At 47.9% G+C, this 27,296-nt stretch overlaps 2 protein-coding genes across 4 annotated transcripts in view; both read left to right on the forward strand.

The window, feature by feature from the left end:
- Positions 1 to 827: 827 nt before the first annotated feature.
- Positions 828 to 5,780, forward strand: KLHL26 (kelch like family member 26). Its single transcript, XM_009980064.2, has 2 exons — positions 828 to 1,009; positions 4,199 to 5,780. The coding sequence occupies exons 1-2, from the start codon at positions 828 to 830 to the stop codon at positions 5,778 to 5,780; spliced, it is 1,764 nt and encodes a 587-aa protein (XP_009978366.1).
- An 11,330-nt stretch (positions 5,781 to 17,110) lies between these two features.
- CRTC1 (CREB regulated transcription coactivator 1) overlaps positions 17,111 to 27,296 on the forward strand; it is a 41,959-nt gene continuing 31,773 nt past the window's right edge. For 2 of the 3 annotated variants that reach the window (XM_086627689.1, XM_086627690.1), the window contains exon 1: positions 17,150 to 17,275. In XM_086627689.1, the coding sequence (XP_086483815.1) occupies positions 17,150 to 17,275 (126 nt within the window). Of the gene's footprint in view, positions 17,276 to 27,296 lie in introns of all 3 variants that reach the window. The other variant, XM_086627691.1, reaches the window with a different exon arrangement.

Below are 27,296 nucleotides of genomic sequence, written 5' to 3' on the forward strand. Positions count from 1 at the left end.
GTGTAAGTGGACCCTGTTTGGTGGCCCACTATCACCTTGCTCAGAAAATCTGCAGCACGATTGTAGTTGTTTTCAGAGGAGCACAGAGCATCTCATAGTCTTGTCCACTTGTGCAGAGATGCTGCTGCTGTTCCCCTCCCAGTGCAGCGTTCTCACTGACAAGTGCATCTGAGGCCAAGTGAATCTAAGAATGATGCTCTCCGCACTGGGGAACATGTGCGAGAGGCGTTGGGAAAACCACGGAAATATTTACACTGGGAGGGGACTGTTTACAGTGCAGTTCAAACAGCTGACGTTATTTAGAGCAGCCAGTGCTATGTAATATTTTGCTTTTGCTCTTCTCGTGAGGGTCAGGCATAAGGAGAGGATCAAATAGGGCCAGCAGGGCCGGCCTTGGACAGCATGGAGCATCTAACAGCTGCGGTAAGGATAGGTGGTGAGAAGAATAAGCAACTGTGATTCAGTCTCGTGGTTGAAGTCAAGGTCAGGGTGGACTCTGGGGTAGTTGTAGTGTGGGACACCGATGTCTGTTGGAGATTTTGGCCCCGCTAGCTGATGTTTGGATGGTCTCTGAAGCCCATGTGTGCTGCAGCGTGACGGGTTGTCAGTAATGCAAAAGTATAATTTAAAAATTTGGAAGTCTCTTTTGCGTTGGGAGAAGGGAATACGACTGAGGTGCTGACGTCATGATGTTCTGCGTGGCTATTGAGCTGGGAATTTGTGTTCAAACTGCCTCGTGTTACAGTATCTTCCCCAGCATGCTTTGTAGGTATACCACATATTGTTTTAATTTAAAACCAGCCTGTCTCTCTTGTTCTGTTTTTAGCATGGCTGACAAGAACAGCACCCTGAAATGCACGTTCTCTGCTCCTGGCCACAGCACCACTCTACTGCAGGGACTGGCCTCGCTCCGAGCTCAGGCTCAGCTGCTTGATGTCATCCTCACTATAAATAATGAAGTGTTTCAGGTTCATAAAGTTGTCTTGGCTGCCTGCAGTGACTATTTCAGGTGAGAATCCGATAGGGAAGCAGGCATTTTTACCTTTCCCGTTGGTTTTCTGTTTTCCCATCCTTCCCCCACCCCAACCTCCCCACCACTCCCCAAAATCACACCCACGCACGACCCTTCGGAGGTCTGGTTTGCCCCACGGATGGCAGTGGGATTACCTGCAGGATGGCAGTGGGATTACCTGCAGGCACGTAGAGGCGCGGAGTCAGTCCCTCTGCATGCAGATGAGGTTGGTTCAACTACAGCTGCTGGGCCAAGGCTCAAGTTCAAGCCCAGGTCTTGAACCCACCTCGGCAGCGTTGGTAGGTGCTCTGCCTGCTGAAGGGAACAGCTTTTGCCCTGGAGCGACTTGAGCTGATTGTGAAGTGGCATCGAGGGCTCTGGAATGAGTCATCCCATCGAACCATGGAGCCTGTTGTAAATACACTCATGTTATCTTTAAATACCACGGATCTGTCTATAGTGCTCGCTGGTCACAGGCTGAAGGGTGTGGAGCAGTTTGTGTGTGCGTTCCCCAGACCCCCGGGAGATAGGGGACAACTGTCCCGTCTTGTGTGGGTAGAAGGCTGAAGCACGGAGATGAGTTTTCTCAGTTAAATTAATGCAGAGTGAGCCAATTGCAGGGCAGGAAATTCAGTTTTAAGTGGAAGCATGTATTCATCCATCTTGCCTCTGTCCATCTCCTGTGTAATGGTGCTCTGGCTTGGAATGACTTCTCTTTTGAGTTAGGGATCTTTTCTGGCAGCACCAGCAGCAGCGTTAAGTGAGGGGCACGCTGGAGGCAATGGGTATAGGGAAGGAAGGGAAGATTGAACAGAGAACTCCACCTGGGTGGTGGTAGACTGCAAGCTGTAGCAGGTGGAGGGTGGGTTTGCAGTCCCTTGACGTGTAGGTTCCTTCCTGACCCAAGCAGACAGGTTTGCTGAGCAGGTACCCAAGAGAGAGGGACTTCAGTGTATCTCTAGTGTCCCTTTGCCCGTTTCTTCAGCTGCTCTGACGATGTCTGTGTTATATACACCCATATTTTCTAGGCTGTTCCCTTTTCTCTCCCTTTGGTAACATAAACCTTCCAAGCTTATTGCTCTCCCCAACAGGCATGCAATTAATGATGGAGCTGATCCCCCACCAAATGCTAATAGCACTATTTGTATTCATAAATGCTGTGTGCAGTGCTGCTGCTGGTGTGTTTTCCCTGTCGAAACATAATTGCTGAGTAGGTTTCTTGTTATAACTTCTGTGGTGCTAAGGAAGGTTGTCCTGGGGAACAATGGCAGAATAATCCAGCTTTTGAAAATACGCTGGTTTTATGCAGGAGGGGGGAGGGAAATGGAGGCATTTATATAATCAGCATTTTAGAACCATGACACCTTTTAAAGGAATTGCATTCTGTTTGATGATGTGTCTTCATCGTGGCAACAATAACGCTTTGCTTTCCTTCTGCACGTTCAGCTCGGCGCAGCTGATGCACGAGTACACGGATGTCCGGGTGTCCTCTGGGGCAGGGGATGAGGGCAGCGTGCTGTGCCGTGCCACGGGATGTGCGAGGGGATTGGAGCAGAATGCTCTCGTCTGCTAGATGGACAAATAATTGCGAACAGTATTCCTGGTCACTCGGTTACAGAAAGCTGATTTCAGATGCAGATATTTCCTTATTTAGGTCATTTAGGATTTCTGGGGTTTATGCTGGACGGCAGCAGATTTTCTAGCCTGGTTTGGACAGAAAACTTGGAACTCCTGTCTTTTGACAATGTTCCCAAGATCTTCCTTCATTCCTGCGTTGATGCAGAAGAGCAGGGTCTGTTCAGCATTTTTTCTGGCTAACTTGCACCTTCGAATCACTGCAGCTTCCTAAGGCAGCTCTAGTGACACTGTGCCTTCACAAGGAATTTACCTTTCCGATGGAACAGAGAAGGATCTCGGTGGTGGAGAAGGCAGCCTAAAATGTGCAGGCAGCTGCCAGCAGTTCACAAGGGCTTTTGCACGAATTTTGTAGCCTCGCTGTGATCTGCGTACAACGGCGGTGAGCGGCGAGACTCCGTGTCACAATTCCTCCAGCAACCTGCTTTGACTTTGGTTTCCCCAGAGCTGCTCTGCTACTGCTCGTTGGATACTACGCAGAGCGCAAACCTTTGCCCCCGAGCTACCCATATATAACAAAAACTGCTGAAATTTAATGTAAACGTGTAAAAAACCCAACTGTGCAGTTCTGTCCCCATCACGCCCACAGGCCCCGTAGCTGGGAAACGCAGCACCGCTCTAGAAGAGCGGTTTACGAGATGTCTGCGCGCAGCCCTTGGCGTGGTATGTGCTTCCTGTGGAATTTAGAAGCCTCCCAAGGAGGTGATCGAGGGCCTAATCTCTGCGTGGCCTGGTCAACTGATGTGATGTGCTTGCAGCTGTGCTGTAACAAATCTTTTTCCTTCTTTTTCTTTTTTTTTTTTTTTTTTAATTGCCTGTTAGCCCCCTGCCGTCGTACTGCAACATGACAGACGTTTTCTGAAGTGGCTGCAACTCCTATTTTCTTAAGGCGTTGGGAATGAACCTTGGAGGGGAGGTTCTGTTGTGATTACCAAGCTGCTCCTAAGACGTGTTGCATCTGCAGTATTTAAGCCGTTCTGTAGCTCGCCTACGGTATATGGGGCTCGCTGGAATCTCTGCCTAAAGGCCGTGCTGCAGGCAAGCTCAGAGGCTCCTAAACACAGGTGTCTTCCGAAGTGTGCTCCTTCTTTGTGCTCACAAATCCTGCGTACTTAAAATTCAACTCTTTAGGATATGGTTACCAGTCTCTGCTGTGGAGATCCCGTTGTATCCTTTGGTTGTTGAATATCATGGATTTATTGGTGTCCAGCGTACTACACTCCCTGCTCTGGTAGCTCCACCTAATTCTTGAAGCTTTGTCCTGTGGTCCACTCTTTTTTTATGCTGCCAGTGGGATTGAAAAACTTCACTTTCTGGTAGCTGAATATTACTTCTTGGTGCACTGTTTGTGCAAGCTTTATGTAAGTAGTCGCATACTCTGATTTCTCCTGGCTTTTAGAGATTTAGCCTTGATTTATTCTCCCCGCCTCCCCATCCTCCCTAAGAGAATCGGTATGTTTAAAAAAATAAAATAAAATTCTGAAGCGATTCTTCCTTTTACATGTATTTAAAAAGGGGGAAATTTTTTTTCTTTGTGTTCTTGACCTCCAGGGCGATGTTCACAGGCGGGATGAGAGAAGCCAGCCAAGATGTGATCGAACTGAAAGGTGTATCTGCAAAAGGACTGAAACACATAATAGACTTTGCGTACAGTGCTGAAGTGACTCTTGATCTTGACTGTATTCAGGATGTGCTGGGAGCTGCTGTCTTCCTCCAGATGGTGCCTGTCGTGGAGCTCTGCGAAGAATTTCTGAAGTCTGCCATGAGCGTAGAAACGTGTCTCAATATCGGGCAGATGGCCACCACCTTTAGCCTCGCATCCTTGAAGGAATCAGTGGATGCGTTCACTTTTAGGCATTTCCTCCAGATCTCCGAGGAAGAGGATTTCCTCCACCTGCCGCTGGAGCGCCTTGTTTTCTTCTTGCAGAGCAATAAACTGAAAAGCTGCAGTGAAATAGACCTCTTCCGTGCTGCTGTCCGCTGGCTGCAGTACGACCCGACGCGCCGTGCCAACGCCAGCCAGGTCCTCTGCCACATCCGCTTCCCGCTGATGAAGTCCTCGGAGCTGGTGGACAGCGTCCAGACCTTGGACATCATGGTGGAAGATGTCTTGTGCCGGCAGTATTTGCTGGAGGCCTTCAATTACCAGATCCTGCCCTTTCGTCAACACGAGATGCAATCTCCTCGGACCACCATCCGCTCGGATGTCCTGTCCCTCATCACCTTCGGTGGCACTCCCTACACCGACAACGACCGCACTGTGAGCTGCAAAGTCTACTACCTGCCGGACGCCAGCGTGCGCCAGTTCAAGGAGCTGACGGAAATGGAGGTGGGCAGCAGCCATTCTTGCGTCGCCGTGCTGGACAACTTTGTCTACATCGTAGGAGGGCAGCACCTGCAGTACCGGAGCGGCGAGGGAGCTGTGGATATCTGCTACCGTTACGATCCGCACCTGAACCAGTGGCTGCGCATCCAGGCCATGCAGGAGAGCAGGATCCAGTTCCAACTCAACGTCCTCCACGGCATGGTGTATGCCACCGGTGGGAGGAACCGGTCGGGGAGCTTGGCCTCCGTAGAGAAGTATTGCCCCAAAAATAACGAGTGGACTTACGTGTGCTCCCTGAAACGCAGGACGTGGGGGCACGCTGGAGCCACGGTGGGAGACAAGTTGTACATATCAGGTGGGTACGGCATTTCGGTGGAGGACAAAAAAGCCCTGCACTGTTACGACCCCGCCGTGGATCAGTGGGAGTTTAAAACCCCCATGAACGAGCCCAGAGTTCTGCATGCCATGGTCAGTGCAAATAACAGGATTTACGCTCTGGGAGGCCGCATGGACCACGTTGACCGTTGTTTTGATGTTTTGGCTGTGGAATATTACGTGCCTGAAACAGACCAATGGACAACGGTGAGCCCGATGCGTGCAGGTCAGTCGGAAGCTGGCTGTTGTTTGCTAGAAAAAAAGATTTATATTGTAGGAGGGTACAACTGGCACCTGAACAACGTTACGAGCATTGTGCAGGTGTATAACACGGAAACCGATGAATGGGAAAGGGACCTCCATTTTCCAGAATCTTTCGCTGGGATCGCCTGCGCTCCTGTCATACTCCCGCAGGGAACGACCCAGAGATAACCAACCGCGCGCGACTGCGTCGGCCCGTGGAGTCGCCTCGTGTTGCATGTTACCAGGATGCTGTGCTGTTTCTTTGTCGTTTGCAAATGGTATTGTGCATTTTGGGGGCGAGGGAAGGAGAAAAATAGCTTGTGTTCCCTCCTCCATGAAGTCCCTCCTCCTCTCTGTAGTGTTCTGGCAAGTGTGTTTCAGCAGAAGCGCTCGTCAGCCAGTTAGACTTCACAGATGTTACAGCTGGAAAAAGCTTTTCTCTTTTTTCTCTTTTTTTTTTTCTGATGGGGCGGGGGGGGTCTGCATTTTGCCAACTTTCCGTATTTTTAACGACGTTTCACACTGCAAACATTGACAGCTCAGGAGTAACTAAGTACTGTGGTATGTTTAAAAAGAGTTCAGGTGTGATTTTTATCAATAGCTCCAAAATTCATTGTATGTCGCTTTGTTGTTTTTTAGCAAACAAAAAAACCAAAACCTGTAAAACATACTGACCTCCAGAAGCAATAAAGGGACAGTGGGAGCTAGAAGAGCTCAGGTGCTTGGATTATGAAAGCATATTCTTGCTTTTCAAAGGTGACTTTTCCCCCCCCCTTCCTCCTAAAAGGGGGATACTTATCCCTGCACACCTCTGGTCTCCGTTGGTTCTTCACTGCTTGGATTACTCTGCAATTCCAGATCCCTTCCTCACCCCCTCCAGAGAGCAGCATGATACTCTAGTCCAGAAATTCTCCCTTAATTGGGGCATCCAGAGTTTTCAACACTAAAGCCATGCTGATAGCTTGAGTGCAAATAAACGGGCATGATTTTTTTTTTTTTTTTTAATAACTGCCAAAAATCGGGTTGGCTTCACTGGCAATAAGAACTCTGCAGCTGTTCATCTGGGCTGACCCACTCAAGCAGAGAGTTTCTGGTTTAGGATCCTGCTGCCTTTGCCTTTCCGATGGCTCCACCGGTACGTGCCCATCCAAACTCTTTTTTGTACAGTAAAGGAGGCGGGTGCTGCTTGTTGATAAGCTTGAGGGTTTTCTCCCTTGATTTGTAAATAAGATACTTGGCATCGTGATGGAAGTGTAAGTGGAATGGGATTGGTTTTGTCGTTGTTGCCAGTGGGTATTTTAAATGAAGGGATTCATTTTAAGATGACTCTGTGTCATTTTTGTAAGATCTGTGTTTACTGCACAGAATACTGTTACTTCCTGAACTTTCCTTTCCTGCAAGCCATTTTTTCTAATTAATTTGACTGATTAATGAATTGAAAATCTCTCCTTTTATCAGGTATTCTGTTTCAAGGGCTTTGTTTTGTATCTGTATAAGTTCGATTTTGATGTCTGCAGTCTTCTTTTTAGAGAAACCATTGCATCCTGCTGTTAAATAAATATTGTGCTGTAACCTTTAGGGACACTATATAATCTCTGTGTTGCTAATGAATCCTTGAGCAGGTCTGTGTAAAGCATGGACTCCATACCTCAGATTCACTTGAAGATAACTTTTCTCTCGTAAAGAGCTCAAAGCACCTTTGGATATCATACGGTGAGGGCTCACGCTCCTCCGCCAAGCTCTGCATTCTCAATTTTAGGTAAAATGATGCATCGTTTCATCTGCTCCTATCTATTTGCTGGATTGCCAACAATAAATTAATGAAAAGTACTCGTTGTTGTATAGTATGCTGAAGTCAGTGGGCAAGCGCTGCTTTCTAGCTCTCAGGCAGTTAATTTACTCCATTCTCTGTTCATTTGGTCTGGCAGAGAAGCTAGAAACACTGCAGAACAGTCTTGGCAGATAACAAGCAAATTTTGAAAGGACGAAATGTAACTCGATACAAGCTTCAAAGTTACAAAATAATGGATTTTCTTTTTTTAATGCTTCCATATGTTTACGAAAATGGTACTTTCTTACGTTAGTAACAAATGGAAGGTTACTCGCTCTCCTATTTGTGGATTACGATTAATCCTCTTTTGAGTGTGTCATTCCTTCATCATCGCCTTCCTAAAACACTTAAGAATTCTTTCCTATTTTATTTAAATTTTCCTACCAAAAGGATTTCTGTGGCAGCAGTTGATGGTTTGGGTGTTCTCTAATAATCGAATTTTTCTGAACGTGCAGCCGTAGTGCTCGTAAGCCGCACCGCACCAGATGACTGGAGAAGCCATGCGATGACCATAGCTGGCATCTCTCTTTGTAAGGAAACCGTGCTTTGTTTGTCACTTCAGGCTTCTCAGGTACGTGTGTGTGTTGGGGGGTAAAGGGGGAGAAAGAAGAAAAATCCTTGAAAAAATGAAAAACCATGTTTGATCTTACTTTTAAGGTCAACCTAACAAAAATAAACCTAACCTCTGTCTTCATTCCTGTCGGAAGGGTGGCTTTGCAGACAGGAGGATACACAAAGCCATTCTGTAACTGTATTTCATAACCAGACCGAGCTCGCCTGGTACCTGCCTTCCCGTTCCCTGGCACTGCGGAGCGGGAGCTGGGAAAGGTTTCCACACTCTCTCACCGAGACTTGCGACAAAGCGCTGCTGTGCACCACCTCTCTTTGTTACTGGAATGTTCTTTTTATAGCAATGTAAAGAATTATTTTTCATAACGTTAGCTAGAAATATTCTAGCTGTTCTAAATTTAGCAGAGACCGGCTAAAATGTTTGTGGAAGTGCGTATCATCCGTCTTGATAATAAAGTTTGTTTTTTGCCTCTGCGCAGTACGTAGTCGTGGGTCTGGACTGTTCCGTGCATAACCCATCTGTTATTCTGAAAATAAACTGGTTTGATTCTTTTGCTGTATTGCAACAACTTGACAGCTCGATGGGGGTCTTCACATAAATATCTCAGTGACTGTGCTCCATGGCTGGGTTGGAGAAAACGCTTTACAGGATGCCCCGCGTGAAAAGCAAGCGGACTGGGCTCCTCTCTTCTTCGAGAATGAGCAAAGCCAGATAAATGTTTGATTGCGCTCGGAGTCATTTATTAGTCTCAGAGCAGCAATAAACGTTATGGGGGTAAACCTGATTTGGTACATTTGAAAATACCCTTGAACAGATGGGGACCAGTAAAAGCACGGCGTCGTTAGTTCTAGGTATGTGCAGAGTGTGCGTGTCCCATTAGGGACTCCTGTCAGGGCCGGGATAATAGCTTCTGTCTTCTCTGATGTTTTATGGGCCCGAAATTGTACTTAAAACTATAAAGAAAGCAAGCACTAGAACTCTTGGCAGGGTGCAGAATAGCTGGAGATTGGGAATGTCTGCATCCTATTAATGGTGTCACTGACCCTTTTCCAGAGGGTCTGTCGGCTCGGCAGTCCGACTGTCATTTCTCCCTATCCTGGAACCTCGCTAATTCGCCCAGACGTGTCCTCGCTTTCCTTCCGAGGTCTTGGAAGTTTACTAGCAGTGGAAAATTTCATTTCTTTGATTTACAGTGAATGAAGGCGCTCCCACCAGCTCTTAGTACCCTGGTGCTGATGTAAAGCGATGCGACGCAGCAGAGCGGCTCGGGACCTCTTGTGAGCCACATCAAACCTCGTCAGACGTTTCCACTTCCCCGTCTGTGATAAGGGCTTTAGTTGCTGAAACTCTGCAAACTTTAGGGACATTTATCATGCTAGGATTATTGAAGCCAGACTACTGTCAGAATAAATAAAACATGTTTCCCAGTGCAACTCTAATTATGATTTTTAGCCAGTTGTGTAATGTGCAGAACTTTATTTACAATAAATCTTCCAGTTGCTTGCATAAATGAATGAGATTTCATCACTTGTGACTTAAGGACCAGGAAAAGTTAATGTGGCTGAATAAATTTACAGTCTAGCCTGGGTGTGTTGGCATGTCAGGCGAGGGAGGGAGCGGAGCCGGCCGGCATTGCCTCCCAAAGAGGGCTCAGCTATCTGGAATTTCACCTGGGAACATATATATTTCATACAGACATCTCTGCCTTCAAGTGATTTTTTACAGAGACAGCTTGGATTCTCCTCTGCATTTTAATAGTGAGTGGGCACAGCATCACCCACAGACTCCAGAACTTTTGTTTCTCATTCCAAACTAATAACTGAGTTTCAGTAACACAAGTTTGGCACTTTTCAGTTTAGGGAGTTTCACAGAGAAGTTTTAAAATTTTATTTGTGGGGCGGGTACAATTTCAACTGCTCCAACGTAGAACGTTCCATAAAATGAACACGAAATATGCTTTCTGCTTGGAAACAGCTGCTGGTTGAGCTGTGCAACCTGAAATTAGCCTCAGATTGTGAGACAAAGGGTAAAGATTTAGTAGCGAGCGATGGTGGGGGCCTGCAGGAGGGCAGCGTTGGAGTAGTGTGTGCAGTTTGCAATGCAAAGTAGAAAAGTTGTTAGAGCAAAAGTTTTCCAAAGGTTTTATAAGTTGTAGAGAGCAAATCAAAGGTTCTTGGCTCGGTCCCTGAGGCTTTGCAGTTGCTATTTCACACCCAGGCCCCTGTCACGTAATTAGCTAGAATTATTTTATATGGCTTCTTAAAAAATGAAAATCTTTTTTGCTTGTTTATGCAGGCTACCAGCCAGTCTGCTTCTGGCTACCCTGCTTTCTATCTGGAACAATTCCTTTGAAGTCACTGGAGTTGCACTACATTAACACTGGAGTACCTAGAGCAGAATTATCCTTTTAGCTGTGTTTAATATTAATTTTCGATGTGTATCTTCCGGTCACAACGCTTTGAAAAATGTACTAAAAAGTATTTTACATATGGTTATCTGATGTTTGTAATCGGGCTGCTAATCTGTGTCTCCTACAGTGTTTGCAGTTATTAGCTTTAAATGCATCCCTCTTTTTTTTTTTTTTCCCCTCCCTATGGCCCGGGGTCTTGTTTAAACATGTGATCCTCCTTACGGACGCGGATTTACTCTTTGGCAGTATCAATACTTGCATTCAGTATTAGTGCCTCAAGGATAGTGGTTTACAACTGGATTTAGAAGGAATGTATGAATTTCACTGAGGTTTGGAAGAGAGAAGTTTGCCCTGCGGTGCAGTTAGCATATCTGGACCTTAATTTTGCGTGCTTCGGGGTTCTCACGTGATGAGAGCGTCCTTATGCCAAAACCATGTACTTGCTGTTTCTTAGAAAGAAAATCCAAGCGTGTGCCATGGAAGGGGGGGTAAGGTTTAGCCCCTGGGTGAGTAGAGACGCTCTCCGTGTGCAAGCACACGTGTGTTTGCCCGTGAGCTGTGCAGGCTAAGGCAGCTGTCCCGTGCTACTTGCAGCAGCCTTCCTTCTGCTCTCTGGGGGGCTGCTCCGTGCTTGAGGCTTTTCCTTGTGGCCTCGGAGTCTTTCTGGAAGCCTGGTGCGTTCTGTTGGGCTCCAGCTGTTGCAGTTACGTTGGGGGTAAGAGGAGGAAGGAAGAGGGACCCTGTCCTTCCCGCTTTTGTTAGCAGGATTTACCTACTGTGTCCACCCGTTGTACCATCAACGACCATCAAAGCAAACCTTGATCCCAGGCCAGATGTTCAGCAGGTTTTCGGCTGAAGGCTTGCAGCTTGCCGTGGAGAACCTCCCATTTTCACAGTGAAAAACAAGTTGTTACATTCCTTCTGAGGCTTTTTCAGGACAGCAATTAAGAGTTTGCTGACTCGCTGCTGCTATCCAAGAGGCCTGAAAGGACCTTCTTGGAAATGCACTTTTCTCGAGGCGGAGGCGCGGATCCTTCATCTGCAAAGCCCAGGAGCTTGCAAATCGCACGAGATGCCCCGTTCTGGGCGGCACTGCAGATGCTGTTTCAGTCCAGCGTGGAGTTTGCTGTTAAACACACACATAGGTATTTTGCTGAGATAGGGTGCAACCACGTGCTTGAAGTTGCCACGTACTGATGTGCTCCGCCGAATTGCAGCCTTGAAACGGCTACAGCCAGCGACCAGATCCGCACCACAGACTGCAAGAGAGATCTACCAGTGTCCCTGAAAAAAAAAAAATCAATTCTCCCCTGTCAAACCGCCCCATTCGGCAGGTTATCAATGCAGCTTGTTTGGCTTCGGCAGCAGGAAGAGGGAGGGAGGAAGGAGGCACTTTGACTTTGTGGCTACAAAACGGTTTGCAAGCACGGCCGCATCGCAGGAGGAACGCTTTTCTGTTGGGGCACACCGGTGCTGCTGTGCCGGGACAGCAGTCCTCGGAGGGACGTAACCTGTGCTGCATTTGCAATGCTCCTACTTAAGGGTGACTGCCATGAGGATGGAGCCAGGCTCTTCTCAGTGGCATCCAATGATAGGACAAGGGGAAATGGATCTAAGCTGGAACATAGGAGGTTCTGCTTAAACATGAGGAAGAACTTCCCAGTAAGGGGAACAGAACACTGGAACAGGCTGCCCAGAGAGATTGTGGAGTCTCCTCTCTGGAGATGTTCCAAACCTGCCTGGACACCTTCTTGTGTGATCTGATCTAGGTGGTCCTGCTCTGGCAGGGGGATTGGACTAGATGATCCTTTAAGGTCCCTTCCAATCCCTGACATTCTGGGATTCTGTGATACTTCCCTGAGCGTGAAGTGATTGAAACTCAGGAGGTGCCCGAATTTGGCTGGCGTGTTTGTCGAACTGCTCATCAGGTTTTCATGCAAAAACTACCTGTACTTGTAAAAAACCACACTGAATTCTCCTTCACCCTTAGGTTTATGGGTTTTTTAATAGCTTCGGCATGAAAGTCCAGCCTCTGCCTTGGAGGTGAACATCTGTCCTAAGGCACGGGAACAGCAGGGGTTGGTTTTGCACTGGGATGTGAATCAGAGGAGTAGGCAGGTAGTGGACTGCGTAGAGCCTGCGAGCCAGAGGTGAAGCTGATGGTTCATAGTAGTGTATTTCTTTGTATTTCTGCTGGAGTGTAGTAGGAGAGAGCAGGACAAGGCCTGATCCTCGTGTGGTTTCACACCAGGGATCGTTGCCTGCCCTATAGCTGGTTTATTAGACACGAGTGCTCAGGAAACGTCTGCAAAAAACTTTGGATTTTAAATGTGTTACTTGCGACATCTCTGAAGCTGAACCATGAATCATAGAATCATGGACTCATAGAATGGTTTGGGTTGGAAGGGACCTCAAAGATCATCTAGTTTCAACCCCCCTGCCGTGGGCAGGGAAACAAAATTAAAAGAAAAAGTTTTCTGGTACTTGTTACATAGAATATCACCAAATTCTGTGAACTTGGATTTGACAGAAGGCTATGGAAGGAAGCGTCTTGCTCTCTGACACACTTCTCTGATTTCCAGTTTGATTTGCAATGGTGTAATCTCTTAGTGGTAAGAAAGTATTTCCCAGTTTCCTGTTTGTTTCAGTAAAGTGCACCAGTCTTACTGGTGCCTCACTTTTTAGTGCTGACTGTGAATACACCCGCACAGAACACTGTGCCCGCCATCCAAGGGTTATCTTTGGAAAGACAGAAAGCGGCCACCGCTTTGCCCGCTCACCACATCACCTCAGCATCACGGGAATGCTTCTTGCTTCAGGGTGGCATGAAGCCAAGCCTTGATTCTGGGAAAAATAACCGTAACAGAGTCCTCTGTGTGGTTGCCAAAGTATTTCAGAGCACCAGACGAGAGGACTCGTAGAAACGAGAATAATATCTTTTAGCAGTCAGTGTTTGCTTGCTTTCTGTAATTTTAGAATTTACAGGGAATGGTAAAGATGCTAAATGGGAAGGATGACCACGGAATATTGGTATGGAGAGCAGAACCAAGCGAGTTGGTTTGCTTGGGCCGCTCATCAGATTTGATGAGTGGTGTAGAGAGGGTAATTCAGGTGCTTTTGTCTGCCCTCTGAAAACAAGGATATCTGAAATGGTCACAAATCCCAAATGAAACAAGAGAATGTATTCCAAATGAAAGGAGAGAGTGTTTTCCCACTGAAAGCACAGTCCGGAGCTCAGTTCCAAATAGCATTGGAACTAGGGACTCTGTGGACTTCACAGGATATTCTTCTCTGAGGATAATGGGAACGTCAACAGGAACATTAAGTAGGAAGTGTGAGAGATCGAAATCTTTGTGTCTGTAGGCAAAAAGAAGTCAGTGTATTTATGGATGAAGGCCCAGTCTCTGCTGCCTGCTGTTGTGTAAGCTGTTCAACCTCACACCTTCCTCTGAAGCCTCTAAGGGAGAATAGGGAAGTGGCTGGATCTCGTCTGCCAGAGCAATTCCAAAGGACCTGGAGGATAACAAACAAGTGATAAGTAAACACAACCTCCTCCCTGCAACCCCGCTCGCTGTGGGCTGCATCTGCTCGAAGAAGCTGCAGGTTGCTCGGTAAGGAGTTGTTTGCAACAAAAGCAGATGTGAACACAACAGCCCGGTCCTCCGATGGCTCTGTGTTTGCTCCAGAGAGCAAAACTCCGATTCTCAGTCACAAGAAACTTTTTCGTAACACGTCTGGAAGGCTGGGGGAGATAGAGCTGCTGTCTCAGGGGATCCCATCGCAGCTTTCTAGTGAGATCAAGTTGTTCTCGCATGGCCCCAGATGTGCTCAAGGTGAAGAGACATAAATAATACTTGCGGTATGAGCTCATCATTTTGTCAAATGCATGGCATATCTCCTTCGGTGGAGGAAGAAGGAAACCTGGCACCCGTCTGAAACGTCTCCTTGCCAAGGCCTTAATGCAGTCAAGATTTACATTGTCTGCGAGGTCATGCACTCAGCAGCCGTTCAGATCCACCCACACCCCAAAACGTGGCGCCGTGAGTGGGTGAGAAATTCCAGAAGCAACTCGGCAAACACGAGCGTTGTATCGAAGAGAAGTTTGTTACGCAAGCTGTTGTAAAATTGGAGAATTTTAAGAACAGAAGCGGGGTCCAGGGTGCACACTGGAATTCAATCGGATAAAGCTGCACAGGCAAAACAATAAGAAAAGGGAGTCTTCTTAGGGGAGGAAGTTGTAACCCCCCCGCCTCCCTGGCCATCTGCATTCCGTCCGTGCGAACCACGAGCAGGAGCAGCCGTCGGTGGGGAGATTTCACTCTCTTCCGTCTCGGGAGATCCAGGAGGGGAAAATTTATCAAGTTTCACCTTAGGCACTGAATCTTTTGGTGCTACAGAAGAGGCAAAGTGGCAGCTGGGACTCTAGATGTTTGATATTGCCACCTACGGTATTAAATCCAGGATAACTCAACAAATTATTTATCACTGTCTCGCTTCTCAAGCGAAAACAACGTGGATAATAGGTATCTTAGTGTTAAATCTTTATGATTTATATGCTTTTAGCGTGACAGGCCAATTTTGCAGGTCATACGCTGTTCATGTACACAGCTAGAGGGTATTTAACTGAATACGCGTGCCGGTTGTTTATTCCTGGTGCAAAATGCAAGAAGTGGTTAGACTAACATCTGTCAGGGATGATAGAGGAAGGGTTCATCCTGCCAGGGCCTGGATGATCTTTTAAGTCCCAGCTCTGCTTTCCGCGATGGTATCTCATACTGTGTTATAAACTTTTAAGTTGGCAACTAGAATTTAGGGTAGGACGTGACTTTGTGGCTCATAGCAAGCCTGACAGTTGCTGAACTGAGCTTCATCCATCTGTCCCTTCACAGCCTTGCAGCGGTGGATAATTATAATCTCTTATTTTTACGTGGGCAGGAAGTGCTTATAAATGACTGGTAAACTGACTAAACCAAGGCCACAAAGGTGATCAGTGGTGGAAGTGAGAGCAGAGTCTAATTCCTTTGATCTGCTAGTTCAGCCGTGACAGGATTTGCTTACTGGAGTAGGCACTGTTCAGGGGCAGAGCGATGCACCAAAGGAGTGTCCGCTTCATCTCCGTCGCTTTGTAAAAAAAGACAGTGTAAAAGGCAACGTGTGGGTGTTGGGGAACAGTACCGTCAGGATTTATTGCTGCCTAGCGCGTGCGTCCCGCGTATCACAGCGCTTTGCGCCCGTCTGATGTTAACACAGCTGGAAGCGATGGCTGAGCAGCCTAAGCTTGTGTTTCGAAACAGCCGTGCTCCCTACAACTGCCCGCTCACATCCCAGCAGGGTCATCTCTGCCTGTCATCGCGTCCCTGCGACAGATACGCCGCGTCCCACACGCACCACCGGCTGTCGGCCAAGGTCCTGGCTCCCCGGGGAGGGGGAAACAAGGCTCCGGTGGTGCTGACGTAGAGTTGGGGTTCACCGGGAAGAAGCCTGCGCATGCAGAACGCCGCAGGAGAGGGAGAAGGGTGGAGCTGGATGCGCTCGCCGGAGTTTGGCAGGGAAGATGTGTTTGCGTGGGAAGACTGCACCGCTTTGTTCTGCGTAGTTTAGAGCGGAGCTGCGGTAGCATCTTCTGCTCGGCTGTACAACACACCTCAACGGCCCAGGAAAAGGGGAGACCTTCCTGATTCCTAAACCTTTCCCAGAAATAATGCCGTTACGTGGTATCTCGGTGCTAGATTTCTGCTGTACAGGTATCTTGTCTCGTAGCTTCACTTATCTCGCAGGAAGAGGCAGACTGGGAACTGTTGCTTGTCTTAAAAGACTTGCTAATGAATTCCTAGCTTGTTTCCCTCTCCCTTTGTCTCCTGCTGCACACGCTGGTCCAGCGGAGCGTTGGCAGGTGGACCAACAGGAGCCGGGTGTCTTCTTCACCTCACGCCTCGACAGGGTCCAGCTGGGTCTGTGCGAGGTGCTGGGACAACTGGTTTGCTGAGGAAACCCTCCCTATTTTCTGAAAGGGGGAAAAACCCCTCTGCAACAAGCCAAATAGCGTCTTAGAGAGAAAAAAGAAAAAACTGAGATTTTTAATTCGCTAGTTTAGAGGCTAGGGATTTATCCTTCGGGGTGAGGTGAGTGCGCAGCGGGGACACATGAACACACCCCCCCCCGTTTTTCCACCGAGCACCCCACCGAAGCCTGGCTCGGTGACCGGGCCCGCTCCGTGTGCCGCGGCGGACACCGACACTGAGGGCCGCGCCAAGTTTGGGCGGGAAGCGCCCTCGGCCGCGACGCCCGCCCCTTGCCCGAGGACGCGCGGCCCCGGTCGGGGCAGCACGGAGGTGCGGATGTCCGCCGGCCCCGGGCGAGGATGCCGCGGCCCCAAGCGAGCCGGCCTCCCCCGGGAGCGGCCCGGAGAGGGGACAGCGCTGAGAGCTGAGCGCCACCAGCGCCGCCATCGCCTCAGAGCGCCGGGCGAGCAGCGCGCACGCGCCCCGCGCGCCCCCTCCCCGCGCACGCCGCCGGGGGAAGCCCCCTCCACCGCGCAGGCGCGCCGCGGGCCACCGCCTCCCGCGCGCGCCGCCGGCGGCCCCGCGCATGCGCCCCTCCGCCCCCTCACCGCCCCCTCCCGCCCCGCGCTGCCGCCGCGCAGGCGCCCTGCAGCCCACCCCCCCCCCTCCGCCCGCCCGGTCGGCCCGCCCGGCGCATGCGCGTCGCCCCCTCCGGCGCGGGGAGGGGGATGCGGACGGGGGAAGATGGCGGCCTCGAACAACCCGCGGAAATTCAGCGAGAAGATCGCGCTGCACAACCAGAAGCAGGCGGAGGAGACGGCGGCCTTCGAGGAGGTCATGAAGGACCTGAGCCTGACCCGCGCCCACCGGGTGAGCTGGCGCCGTCGCCGCCCGCCCGCGCGAGCGCGCGCCCCCGCCGCCGCCCGCCGCGCGCGCCCCTGGCGGAGGCGGGCGGGCGGAGGAGGGGCGGCGCCCCCCCCCCCCCCCCACCGCAGCGCCCCTCGGCCCGGGGGCAGCGGCGGGCGGGGCGGCGGGCGGCGCCCCCTGGCGGGGGCGGGCGGCGCCCTCGGCGCGGGGCGGGGGGCAGCGCGCCGCCCCCACCGCTGCCGTCGTCGCCCCCCCCCCCTCCCCCCCCCCCCATTTCACCGGTACCGGGCCCGGCCCGCGCCCCGTGCATCCTCTGGAGAGCGGCACCTGCCGCCAGGCGGGGCGGGCCGGGGCGGCGGCGGCAGGTGCGCTCCGCGGGGCCCCGGGGCAGGGCCTGGCGTGGGGGGAGTCCCCGGGCCCCCCGTCGAGGGTGGGGGGGCAGCCCCATCACGGCTCCGCCGGAGCGGGCCTGCGTGGGGGCTCCGCCGGGCTGGGCCGGGAGGGACCGTCTTTTCTCTGGGACGGATCTGAGGGGGGTCCCGGTTCCTCGCCCCGGGGCAGGCCCAGGTCTGAGGCGGGTCCCGGTTCCTCCCTCGGGCGCGGCAGGGCAGGCCCCAGCCCGGGCCGCCCGCAGGTAACGCCCCGGTGTCCCCGCTGCGGGGGCGGGCGGGCACGGAGCACCCACGGGTGTGCGGAGACCCGGCGGGAGCCGCCGGACTGGGTGTCACTAACGGTGTTCCCGTTACACCCCAGTTGTCGTGGGTGCAAAGTGCTGCACTTCCCAACCCTCCTCCTTGGCTCCCGATGCCTCTGCAAAGCCCGTCAGCAGAAATTCGCGGCGTAACGAAGGCGCTTTCCAAACATCAGACATCATTTTCCAAACGTTTTCTGGTTTAGGTGTTGGGATGTCGGAGCTTTTCTGCATGGTTCTTGTCTCACCTGCTTGTGTCAACATTTTTGTTTTTCTCCTAACTGTTCAAAGAAAATTTACGATCTTGTTTGTGGCTGCACCTTCGCAGGAGCAAGAGAACATACCAGTTGTCTTTGCAGTAAAATGTTTCCTTTTTTCCCTCTGTGTCAGGACAGGGTAAATATTTGTTTGGAATTGATGCTGCTGCTGGTGGGATGTAAAAGAAAAGAGGGCGGCTTCTGTCAGCTCCTCCTTGTGAGGCCGAAGCCTTGTTCATGCTGAACTGTTTGTTGATGTTTCGTAGAGGATGCTGTTAGAGCTGCTGTTGGAGTTAGTTGACAGCAGAGCGAGGACAATTTAGAGATGTTTGCAGTTGAGGACAATTTAGAGATGTTTGCAGCCTCTGGAGTCTTGTTTGTTGTGCCTGTGCAGCTCAGCATCTCTGGGTTTCGCCTTTTGATGGTCAGTCCTTGACTGCAACTTGAGGGCTGGGTGTTCTTCAGAGGGTTTGTTCTGGAGGTCTGCAATTACAGGTTGTCCTTCAGTTAACTCCTACCTTTAGCGTTCACCTTCCGCAAGATAAGTTGGAATCCTGATTCAGTTTCTGCCAAACCCCAGGTTTTGCAGCTGGAAACCCATCGTATTTTCAAGAACCTGGTACTGAGAAAAGGACCCAAGATGAATAAGTTGTCTGAGGATTCTGGGTACTGAAGTGATGGAAACACTGACCAAATAGCTGAGTAAAATGTCTTCTTTGTAGACTTTTTCTTCTAAATTCCATGATTTCATCTGTGTTTAAAATGCAGTATAAAAGCAAAAAGGGGTTAAGCACAACTTTGCTGTTTGCTCTCATTTTCGTTTGGCAACCAGCACTTTGCTGTCAGCTCGAGAACGCCTTACTCAGTTTGTGGAAGCAGCCCAAAATTTCTGTTGCCTTTTCATTATTAGTAATTGTCTTTTTGCAATGTTTACCATCTTGTCTGTGTTATTGTTAGTTACTGGTCTGAGCAGAGGCTGAGAGCTACTGGTCCACCATTTCTTGTGCATCCACACGCTGTTTCTGAGCTTGCTGGCTGACCTGGTGATCTTCCACCTATTTATGCTGCTCAGTCCATCTGAGATTTTTAAGTTATGATACATCTTTCTCGCCCAGGACAACACAGAGCGTGATATTAACTCCTTCTTTCTCTATTGCCCTCACCATTCAGTTGGGGGAAAAAAAAATAAAAAATTATTTGAAAAATAAGTCGCTTTGGTTTCAAAAGCTCTTGGCAGCACCAAAGCCCTGCTGTCAAATTCGAGAAAATGCGTTTTAGCTTTTCTGGGGGAGAAAGACCCCGCGACGAGTCGTGGAGGCGGGTGGCCAGTAGGAGCTCTGGAGCTGCTTCATTGTCTTGTGAGTGGGACCTTGGTGTTTATAATCCAGAGATTTCTGCCAGTCCCATAGTAACAAAGTGGGTGAGAAGTGGGAGGTTTTTTGTTTTTTTTTCTGCGACATTGTCTCCTGTATTTTGCTTGTGGTTCCACTGCTTTCCTTTTTTTTTTTTTTTTTATGTAAAGCATGAAAATTTAGACCCACACTAATTTCTGTGTTTGAAGGACAGGTTGTTTAGCAGGGCCTACTCTCAATTTCTGTTGTACTACAGCCCAGTGATGCTTGCTGCCTTGCATGTGTTTACTTGTACAAGGCTGTCGCTGTCCTTTAAAATCATAATTAACAAAACATTAACGTGCCGGATAACACAGGGAACACCGACCTCTTCAATGTGTGGCTCTTCAAATGCCTCAGAATGTCAGGTTTTAAGGAAAACGTGGGCGTAGCTTGTGACCTGCATTTTAAAAGTGGTTCTTTTTCAGTTGGAGACGTTCTCAGATTTCCAGGATTATTTCCTTAATACATATTGTTAAAATCACTTAGTTTTGAGGGATTTCAGCCGGAGCTGTGTTTGAGCTCCCTCTTATGGACCTTGCATTCTTACCTTAAAAAAAAGGAGCCCCCCCAAAGCCCTAACTCCTAAAACCTGCCAGCCCCACCTACCTGGAGAGCTGCGCTGATGTTGGTGTTACTGGAGTGAAAACAGGGAAGAAAAAACAGGTTCATGGTGATGTTTGGAAACGTTCTGCAAAATTCCTGCACTGCTTGTACAGTCTTCTCCTGCCCACAAAGCCCCCCATGGAGGCAACGGTGTCTCGGTGAGCTGCTACTAACAGCACTCCTCAAAAAGAGGATCTTCAATAATAACCTGTATTCCTCAAAATTTATTTTCCGTGTTCCAAAGTACATAATTCAATTTGTCAGCCTGTACGATGGTGCTGTGGCAGAGTTTGCTCACCTGTTTTAAGGTGTTACTGAAAGTTGTGTATCGCCTGCGTTGCTTTTTTGAGTTCTTGAAAACTATGTGAGGTTAAAAAGTCAGTGTTTGTATTTTAAACCTGAATATTTTCAACACGAAGATCCTGTTTTAGTGTAATTTTTTCAAGTGGAATATGTTGGAATGGCATAGCTATCCATAGATGGCCATTTGACTGAAATGAACTCAAATAAGAATTGAGTGAAAACCTCGTGGTTTGTATTTGTGTGTGTGTAAAACATACACCTCCCTGTAACAACGTTGGTACTTACGTATGAGACAGTTACACATTTGCTTGTTCCTCCTGGCAATGGAAGAGGTCAGAATGTCTCTTTGTGGAGTCACAGATCCTCGTTCGATGCAGATAGTATGCAAAACAGTGTGTAAAAGCTTAGTTAAATCAGGAATGCTGATCTGTGGCTTTAAAAATGAGAAACACTAACGACGGTGACACAGTGTCGCAATGTTTCCTAATGCCTTCAGCGTGTTTTTATTAAATAATTCGATAAAAGAGAAATTCCTGACTACGCAATGGTGTTTTTGAATGTCTGAAAGATATTAAAGAAATGCATCAAAATCAGGACTGAGCCTTCCCACCATGGAGATTACCGCGTTCAGCTGGAAGTAGTTTTGTCCAAGTTAATAGGACCATGAGTTTCTCTCAAAACAGAAATGTTAATTTTTCGAGCTCTAGAGGGTTTTTTCCTTCTTCGTTACTTCCCCAGGTACAGGGTTTGGACCCTATACTCACACATTTCCAGGCCAAGAAATAGGTCACTCAGGCTTCATCCGTGGTCTTCCTCTAGCTTCTGTGACACGGTGGGACCCCGCGCCAGGTCGGTTGGTTTCCGTGTGCCAAACACACTCCCCACGCCGCAGCATCAGTACCCCGGCTGCGGGCATCGTCGTTCTTTGGGCAGACGCAGGCTGGGCGAGCAACTGCACTGAACGTGCTGAAGTGATGGTTTTGAAGGAATTTCTTGTGAATCAGAGAGTGAGAATGCAGAGGTGAGCTACCCGCAGGGGCACAAAGAATCTCTGTTCTCGGGCAACGCTCCGCTCGCCTGAGCTGTCCAAGGTAAACACGCGCGTCTGCTTCTGATATGCCATGCTGGAGAGCTCGCCTACTTCAGTCAGCAGCGTCATGTTTCTTCTGGTGAACCCAGGCAGGTTTTTGTTGTGTTTTGTTGTTGTTTTTTTTTTTTAATCATTATTCCATCATTACCATGTGTTACAGCTGCTTGCTCAAGCTCTCAGACAAAGTCTTTCTCTGTGCCGTGGTCCAGGCCGTCTGTTTTAATGGTGTAGCCAAGCTCTGAAGGAGCCGTAGGCACGTGAAACTATAATTGTATGACCACTAAATTTCAATTCATTAGTTGGAATTCACAGGGTGAAGAAGTGGAACTCAGCTCCGTGTGCTGCGTTTCAAAGTTTTTCTCAGCTGCAGCAGGGGAGAGCATTTGCAGTAATTTGCATTTATAGAAGGTACTTTTAGTAAGAGAATATGTTCTGAAGGTTATCTGCAGTCAGCTCTTCCAGCTCTTTGAGGGCGATTTGGGGTTTTCCCTTGCACTTTTTACCGAGCTGCAAAGCCGTTCTTGCAGCAGTGAACTTTGCCTGAAGAGTTTTTCGGTCTAGATACTGATTTTCTTGGTCTCGTGTTTACAAACTGAAGTATGTAGTTGTGTGACTTTGAGTTCTAGTTGTGAACGTAGGAGCTACAAACCTCCTGTAGAAGTTACAGACATGGCAAAACCATCAGTTGGCAGGAGGAGCTGATGCTGTGTTAATCTGCATTACGTGCTGGCATCGGTAGAAGGGCAGAGGTAAACGAGCGTTCTCCACGTAAGTAAAGTGTTAGACCAGAAAACAGTACAACAGGAATCATTCCTTAAAGTAGTTTTCAAGAATATGTTATAGTGAAAAATGATTTTGGTAGCAACGTGGCCCAGGCACAAACTTTCTTCAGTACCTGTTAGATGAGACAGAAAAGAGCTGTTCTTTACACAGCACAAAAAAAAAAAGAGAGGGGAAACCTCTGAGCCCTGGAAAGCCCATAATGTGATTGTGTAAGGACGTGGTGTTGAAAACCATTTCAGACTGTAGTTAGGTTTCTCAGTCAGATGACTTTTTATTTTATTTATCACGTTAACTGCATTTTTATTTTTCTTTGGATTACCTGTGCTGATTCGAAAACGTTTATTTTAATCTGCTGGTTTTCAAACCACAGCTCCTAGCACTACCCATTTATTTTCAGTTTTACAATCACCTTATCGATGTCGTTGATTTTAGTTATGAAGATTTTACCGTATCAAGATCAAGACCCCGACTCTTTGCTGAGGCAGCAGCGTCGTGTGCACGTTGAAGCTCGTGTAAGGTTTCGCTCCTGTGGCTGCCCAGTGCCATGCTGGTGTGAGCTCCGGCACGGCCGTGCCGTGGGTTACATGGGGAGTTGACTGTATTAAACCAAACCGATGGGTTTGGGGTTTTTTTGAGGTGAGCTTTAGCCCCGGCAGTTTCCTGACTTGACATGTCACTTGTACTGTAAGAAATCACCGAGTCTTTCTAGACGCTTTCATTGTGGTGGTGATAAAAGACTCATGTGGCAAAAAGTAGACATCTTCTCAAAAAGTGATCGATGGGAATTGAAACAAAATGTCTTAAAGGCTAAATATTTGTCGTTGGTTGCTATTATCTCCCTCTAATTGCAAAGGAGCGTTTTCTTGGGCTGCGTTATAGCGGTTTTGTCCATCTCCCCGACAGCATCGATCGGTCTCTAATGGTATATTCCACGCTGGCATCAATACTTCTGTGCTTAACGTAGGATCTGAAATCAAGGGTACTTCAGGGCGCTTTTCGGCAAATGTAACGCTGTATCTTAAAAAAAATATAAAGAAAATAACGTTTTCTTTTTTAAAATAACGTTTCTGGGTTTGGTGGCTGGAATTCTGCCCCGGTGTTTTTGTAGATGTGCTGGAGTAGCTGTTGCTTTGTAGTTGAGGATGGATGGTAGCTGACAGGGTTGGAGTAAGTGGGTGAAAAGCAGCAAACTGTCAAAATCCGGTAGATTTTTTGTGATGGTAAGCTTGCAGCGGTCTTCCTTTTGCGACGGCGACTGGCGGTGAGCTCGGTGCTGCTTCCCTTTTTTGCTTTTGGTCTAAACTACTTGCATTTTGACAAACAACCATGGTCCCGAGGGCTTTGGTGTAAACTTGAGGTGGGAGCCAAACCTGTGAGTCTTGATTAACTCATTAGCTTCAGATCAGCGTATCTGATAGCGTGTAGGAATTAATATTTGAAATGTTGCTTTGATTTGTGTTTCGTGCTGCACGAGTGACATCCAGGAGTGAGGTTTATCTCCATTGGTACGTGTCGAGCCAAACGAGCGTCTGTCAACCAGGGATGTTTTTGTATGATCTCATCGCTACTTTATAAATTGTCAAGTTGTAACTGAGTGTTGATAATAGTCTTGTTTTGCAAATTGTTTCTTGGGAACTGGAAATTCTTCCCCTCGTACCAGAACAATCCTTTGTGATAAAACATCACCACCACACACCCACAAAAAGTGGGTCTTAAATAATGAAGTAGAGGAGAATGAAATGATGCGTTCTGGCTTTAGGCTTCAGTAGTAATTCTGCAGCACTTCGCGATCCGTGTCGAAAAGTCTGTGTTTTACAGGCAGATTTTCTCAACGTGTAATTTACTTTTTTGCCTGCTTGGTCTATCGCTTTTCTTGACGACTGGGAAAATATCCTCTGTGAGATCCCTGCTGGGCTGCTTGCTCGTGCTTTTTAGTGTGGTTACTTATCACTACGTAGTAGTAAGATGTGTTAATGGCAGACTGCAGTTCTGTGAGATGAATTTTCAATTAATTTTGATACCCAGCTATTACTATTTATGTTAGTATTACTTTCCTTGGATGGCTGAGGTCTCCAAGGGGATGGAATTGGAGTTGATTTTCCAAAATATGGATATTTTCAGGCAGATGGTGATAGTTTTGAACTCCAAAAGCGTATCAGTTATTTGTGACCTGCCTTTCTGTACCTCGGTGCCTCTTCAGACCTGTTGTAGAAGCAGCATCTTGTAGTGTTGTGAAGCTGTGCAGAAGGTTTCTCTAGCTCTGGGCTCCTCAAGTGGTGCTTGGAGATCTGTGAGCTGGATTAAGAGAGGGGGAAAAAACAACCTCCGTGGCAAAAGGGAAGACAGTGATTGTTTAATTTACTGACTTTTCACCTTCTTTCCTCGCAAAGTCATGCATAGGTTTTATTCATGTTATCCATTCAGCAGCCACCACGGACAAGGATTGTCCTTGTTGCAGGCTTTTGTTCACAATTCCATGAGACCCTCTTTGCCCTTGCCACCTCTGTGGCGTTTCCCCACTAGTAAGGGAAGAGCAAAAATGATATCTTAAATATTGCACAAGTTTCCACCAGCCTGCCCGAATTCAAATGTCTTATTGACCTTCTCATTGTAATTAGATTTTTCTCTTGTGCAGTAAAGTGATTACGTTGTGCGAGCCTTTTGCATTCGAAGAATTTTTGACTCTAATGGCAGATGTTTTTAATATCTAGAGAGTTATCTGATGCCTCATCTTAAGAGCTACGAACGATTTCTTGAGCTGTAACAGGAGGACTGAAGGTTGAGCTGCAGTGGGAGGAATTGTTGGAGGGAAGAACGTGCTGCGGAGGCCACGGTGGTTTTGGGGACTGGTGAAGTGTTATCGTGGTATCACGGACTGAAGGTCATCATGAAATGGCTTTCTCTGCGTGTGAACCAAGGTGTGAGCTTTGACAGCAGCTAAATTGCAGGTTTCTTCTATGCCAGTAGGTTTTTAACTGGACCAGCGTTGCTTGTGGCTACTGTGGGTGCAGGGTTAGGTGCCCTCCTGATAGCTGATAAACTCCAGAGCGTGCAACGTGCCCTGCTTGTCTCCTCATTTACGAAACTTGTAGGGTTACATAACTGAATTTTCATTCTTTAGCTAAAAATAAAAAATGGAACATAAAAGCTATTTTTATCTTGCTTAATGAGGGCATCTCTGCTTTTATTCCGTCTTTTCCGAGACATGTCAATAGGAGGAACGAGGATGGTTTGGGAAGGTTTTTTTAGCCTGGGCACTCTGGTGTTGTCTGAAGTGCCGTCCGTCAACCAGCAAACAGATACATTGGCCTGCTCAGAATGAGGATTTTCTTTAAAACTACTGTGTCAGCTAATATGGTCCTTAAAATAAATGGATGTTGAGAGCGTCGCGCCAGATTTAAATATATCAGGGAGGCAAAGAATTCCTTTTGCTATCAAATAATCGGCGAGCTTCAAGTGCGACTCCTCTCCGATGTGTTCTGCTGAATTATCAGCACCGTACATGCCTTTCTCTTTTTGAAACCCGTTTGGAAAAGAAGGGTGGCTTTTGCAGAAGTGCCAGAGGACCTGGTTTGTTGTTAAAAGCAGTGCAAATCAGGTTTGGTTCGTATTGTAGCTCAGCTTGGCTCTCTGCCCGGTGATAGAGCAGAACTCTGAAGAATAGTCACTATTTTAAGTCTCTAGTTGTGCTGTATCCTGTTTTTACTCGCTACTCAGTTGTGACTGGTAAGTTTGAAACAGTAAACCTTTGTTCACCAGGAATAGCAAAGTGGTTTTAAACACAAAGTGACAGCCTGTGTATTAAAATTTATTATTTATTACTAATATTTTATTTATTTATTCAGGTTCTGCAAGGTGCGTTCTTACTGATTTTTTTGCTCTCAGTCCCCAAAATATCAAATAGTTCATGATGGTTTGTTTTCTGGAGAAAGTTAAATGCAGCTGATGCATAAAGAAGTACCCCCGTTCAAAGTTCTGCTGGTGTAAACCAGAAATAATAAGAAGAAATAAATGGCAGGGTTAAATGCATTAAACCTTCTTCCCTCTCCTTTCCCTCTTTCTCTGCAAAAGTTAAACGTTCTGTTTTTTTCCTCTTTGGGTTCTCAAGAAAAAGGGTTTTTTTGATCTGGAGTGTAATGCGGATTTGGGGCGGTTTATAAATAGCAACTGTACATTTGGGGGTGAGATCTTTTCACTTTCACATGAATTCTAGAAGACATCTGGGGGTAGAGGTCTGAGGGTGTGTGTAAATTTTATAACCCCGTTTCCTCACAATTTTATAGCTGAGGCAATCTGGGGAGTTGATTGCAGCTCCTGGAGGAGAACCTAATGGTGCCTTGGAATTCGTAGATGACTCATAACAGGACAAAACAATCCAGTTAAGTGATTTGAGGTCTTAAATAACCTCTTCAACAGGAAGGTGAAGAAAACATCATGAACTCATGAGTAATAATTGGCTCTCTTGGAGTGCTGAGAGTGCAGGGAGCGCTGGTTGGCAGGGATTCAGATGATTCCTGTTTAAGCTTTGCTGATCAATATATCTCTCAGCTCTTATGAATGAGATTTATTTGACTGGACTATAATGCTTTTAGCAAAGCAGTATTACAGTTACCAGTGGGGAGAAGTTTATTTTGAGTTGGTTTGTAGTAGTGACACTTTGCACCTCAGCTGCGTGGGCTCAGGCTACGTCTGATCTTTTCGCCTTGGCTTTTTCTCCTGTTCCGTGCTCCTCGCCGCGTGAATCATCCCGGTGACCGAGATGGTTTCTGTGATGAGGAAGAACCCACGGTACCGGCTGCGCCTCCAGAACGGAGAGAAGGTGCTTTGCCTTTGCAGTTCTTCGCTTTATGGACAGGCTAGCTGCAAAAATTAAATGGTTTTAGATAGTCCCAAAAATAAACCC

This window comes from Tauraco erythrolophus, chromosome 28 (assembly GCF_009769465.1).
Source record: "Tauraco erythrolophus isolate bTauEry1 chromosome 28, bTauEry1.pri, whole genome shotgun sequence".
NCBI classification, from domain to species: Eukaryota; Metazoa; Chordata; class Aves; order Musophagiformes; family Musophagidae; genus Tauraco; species Tauraco erythrolophus.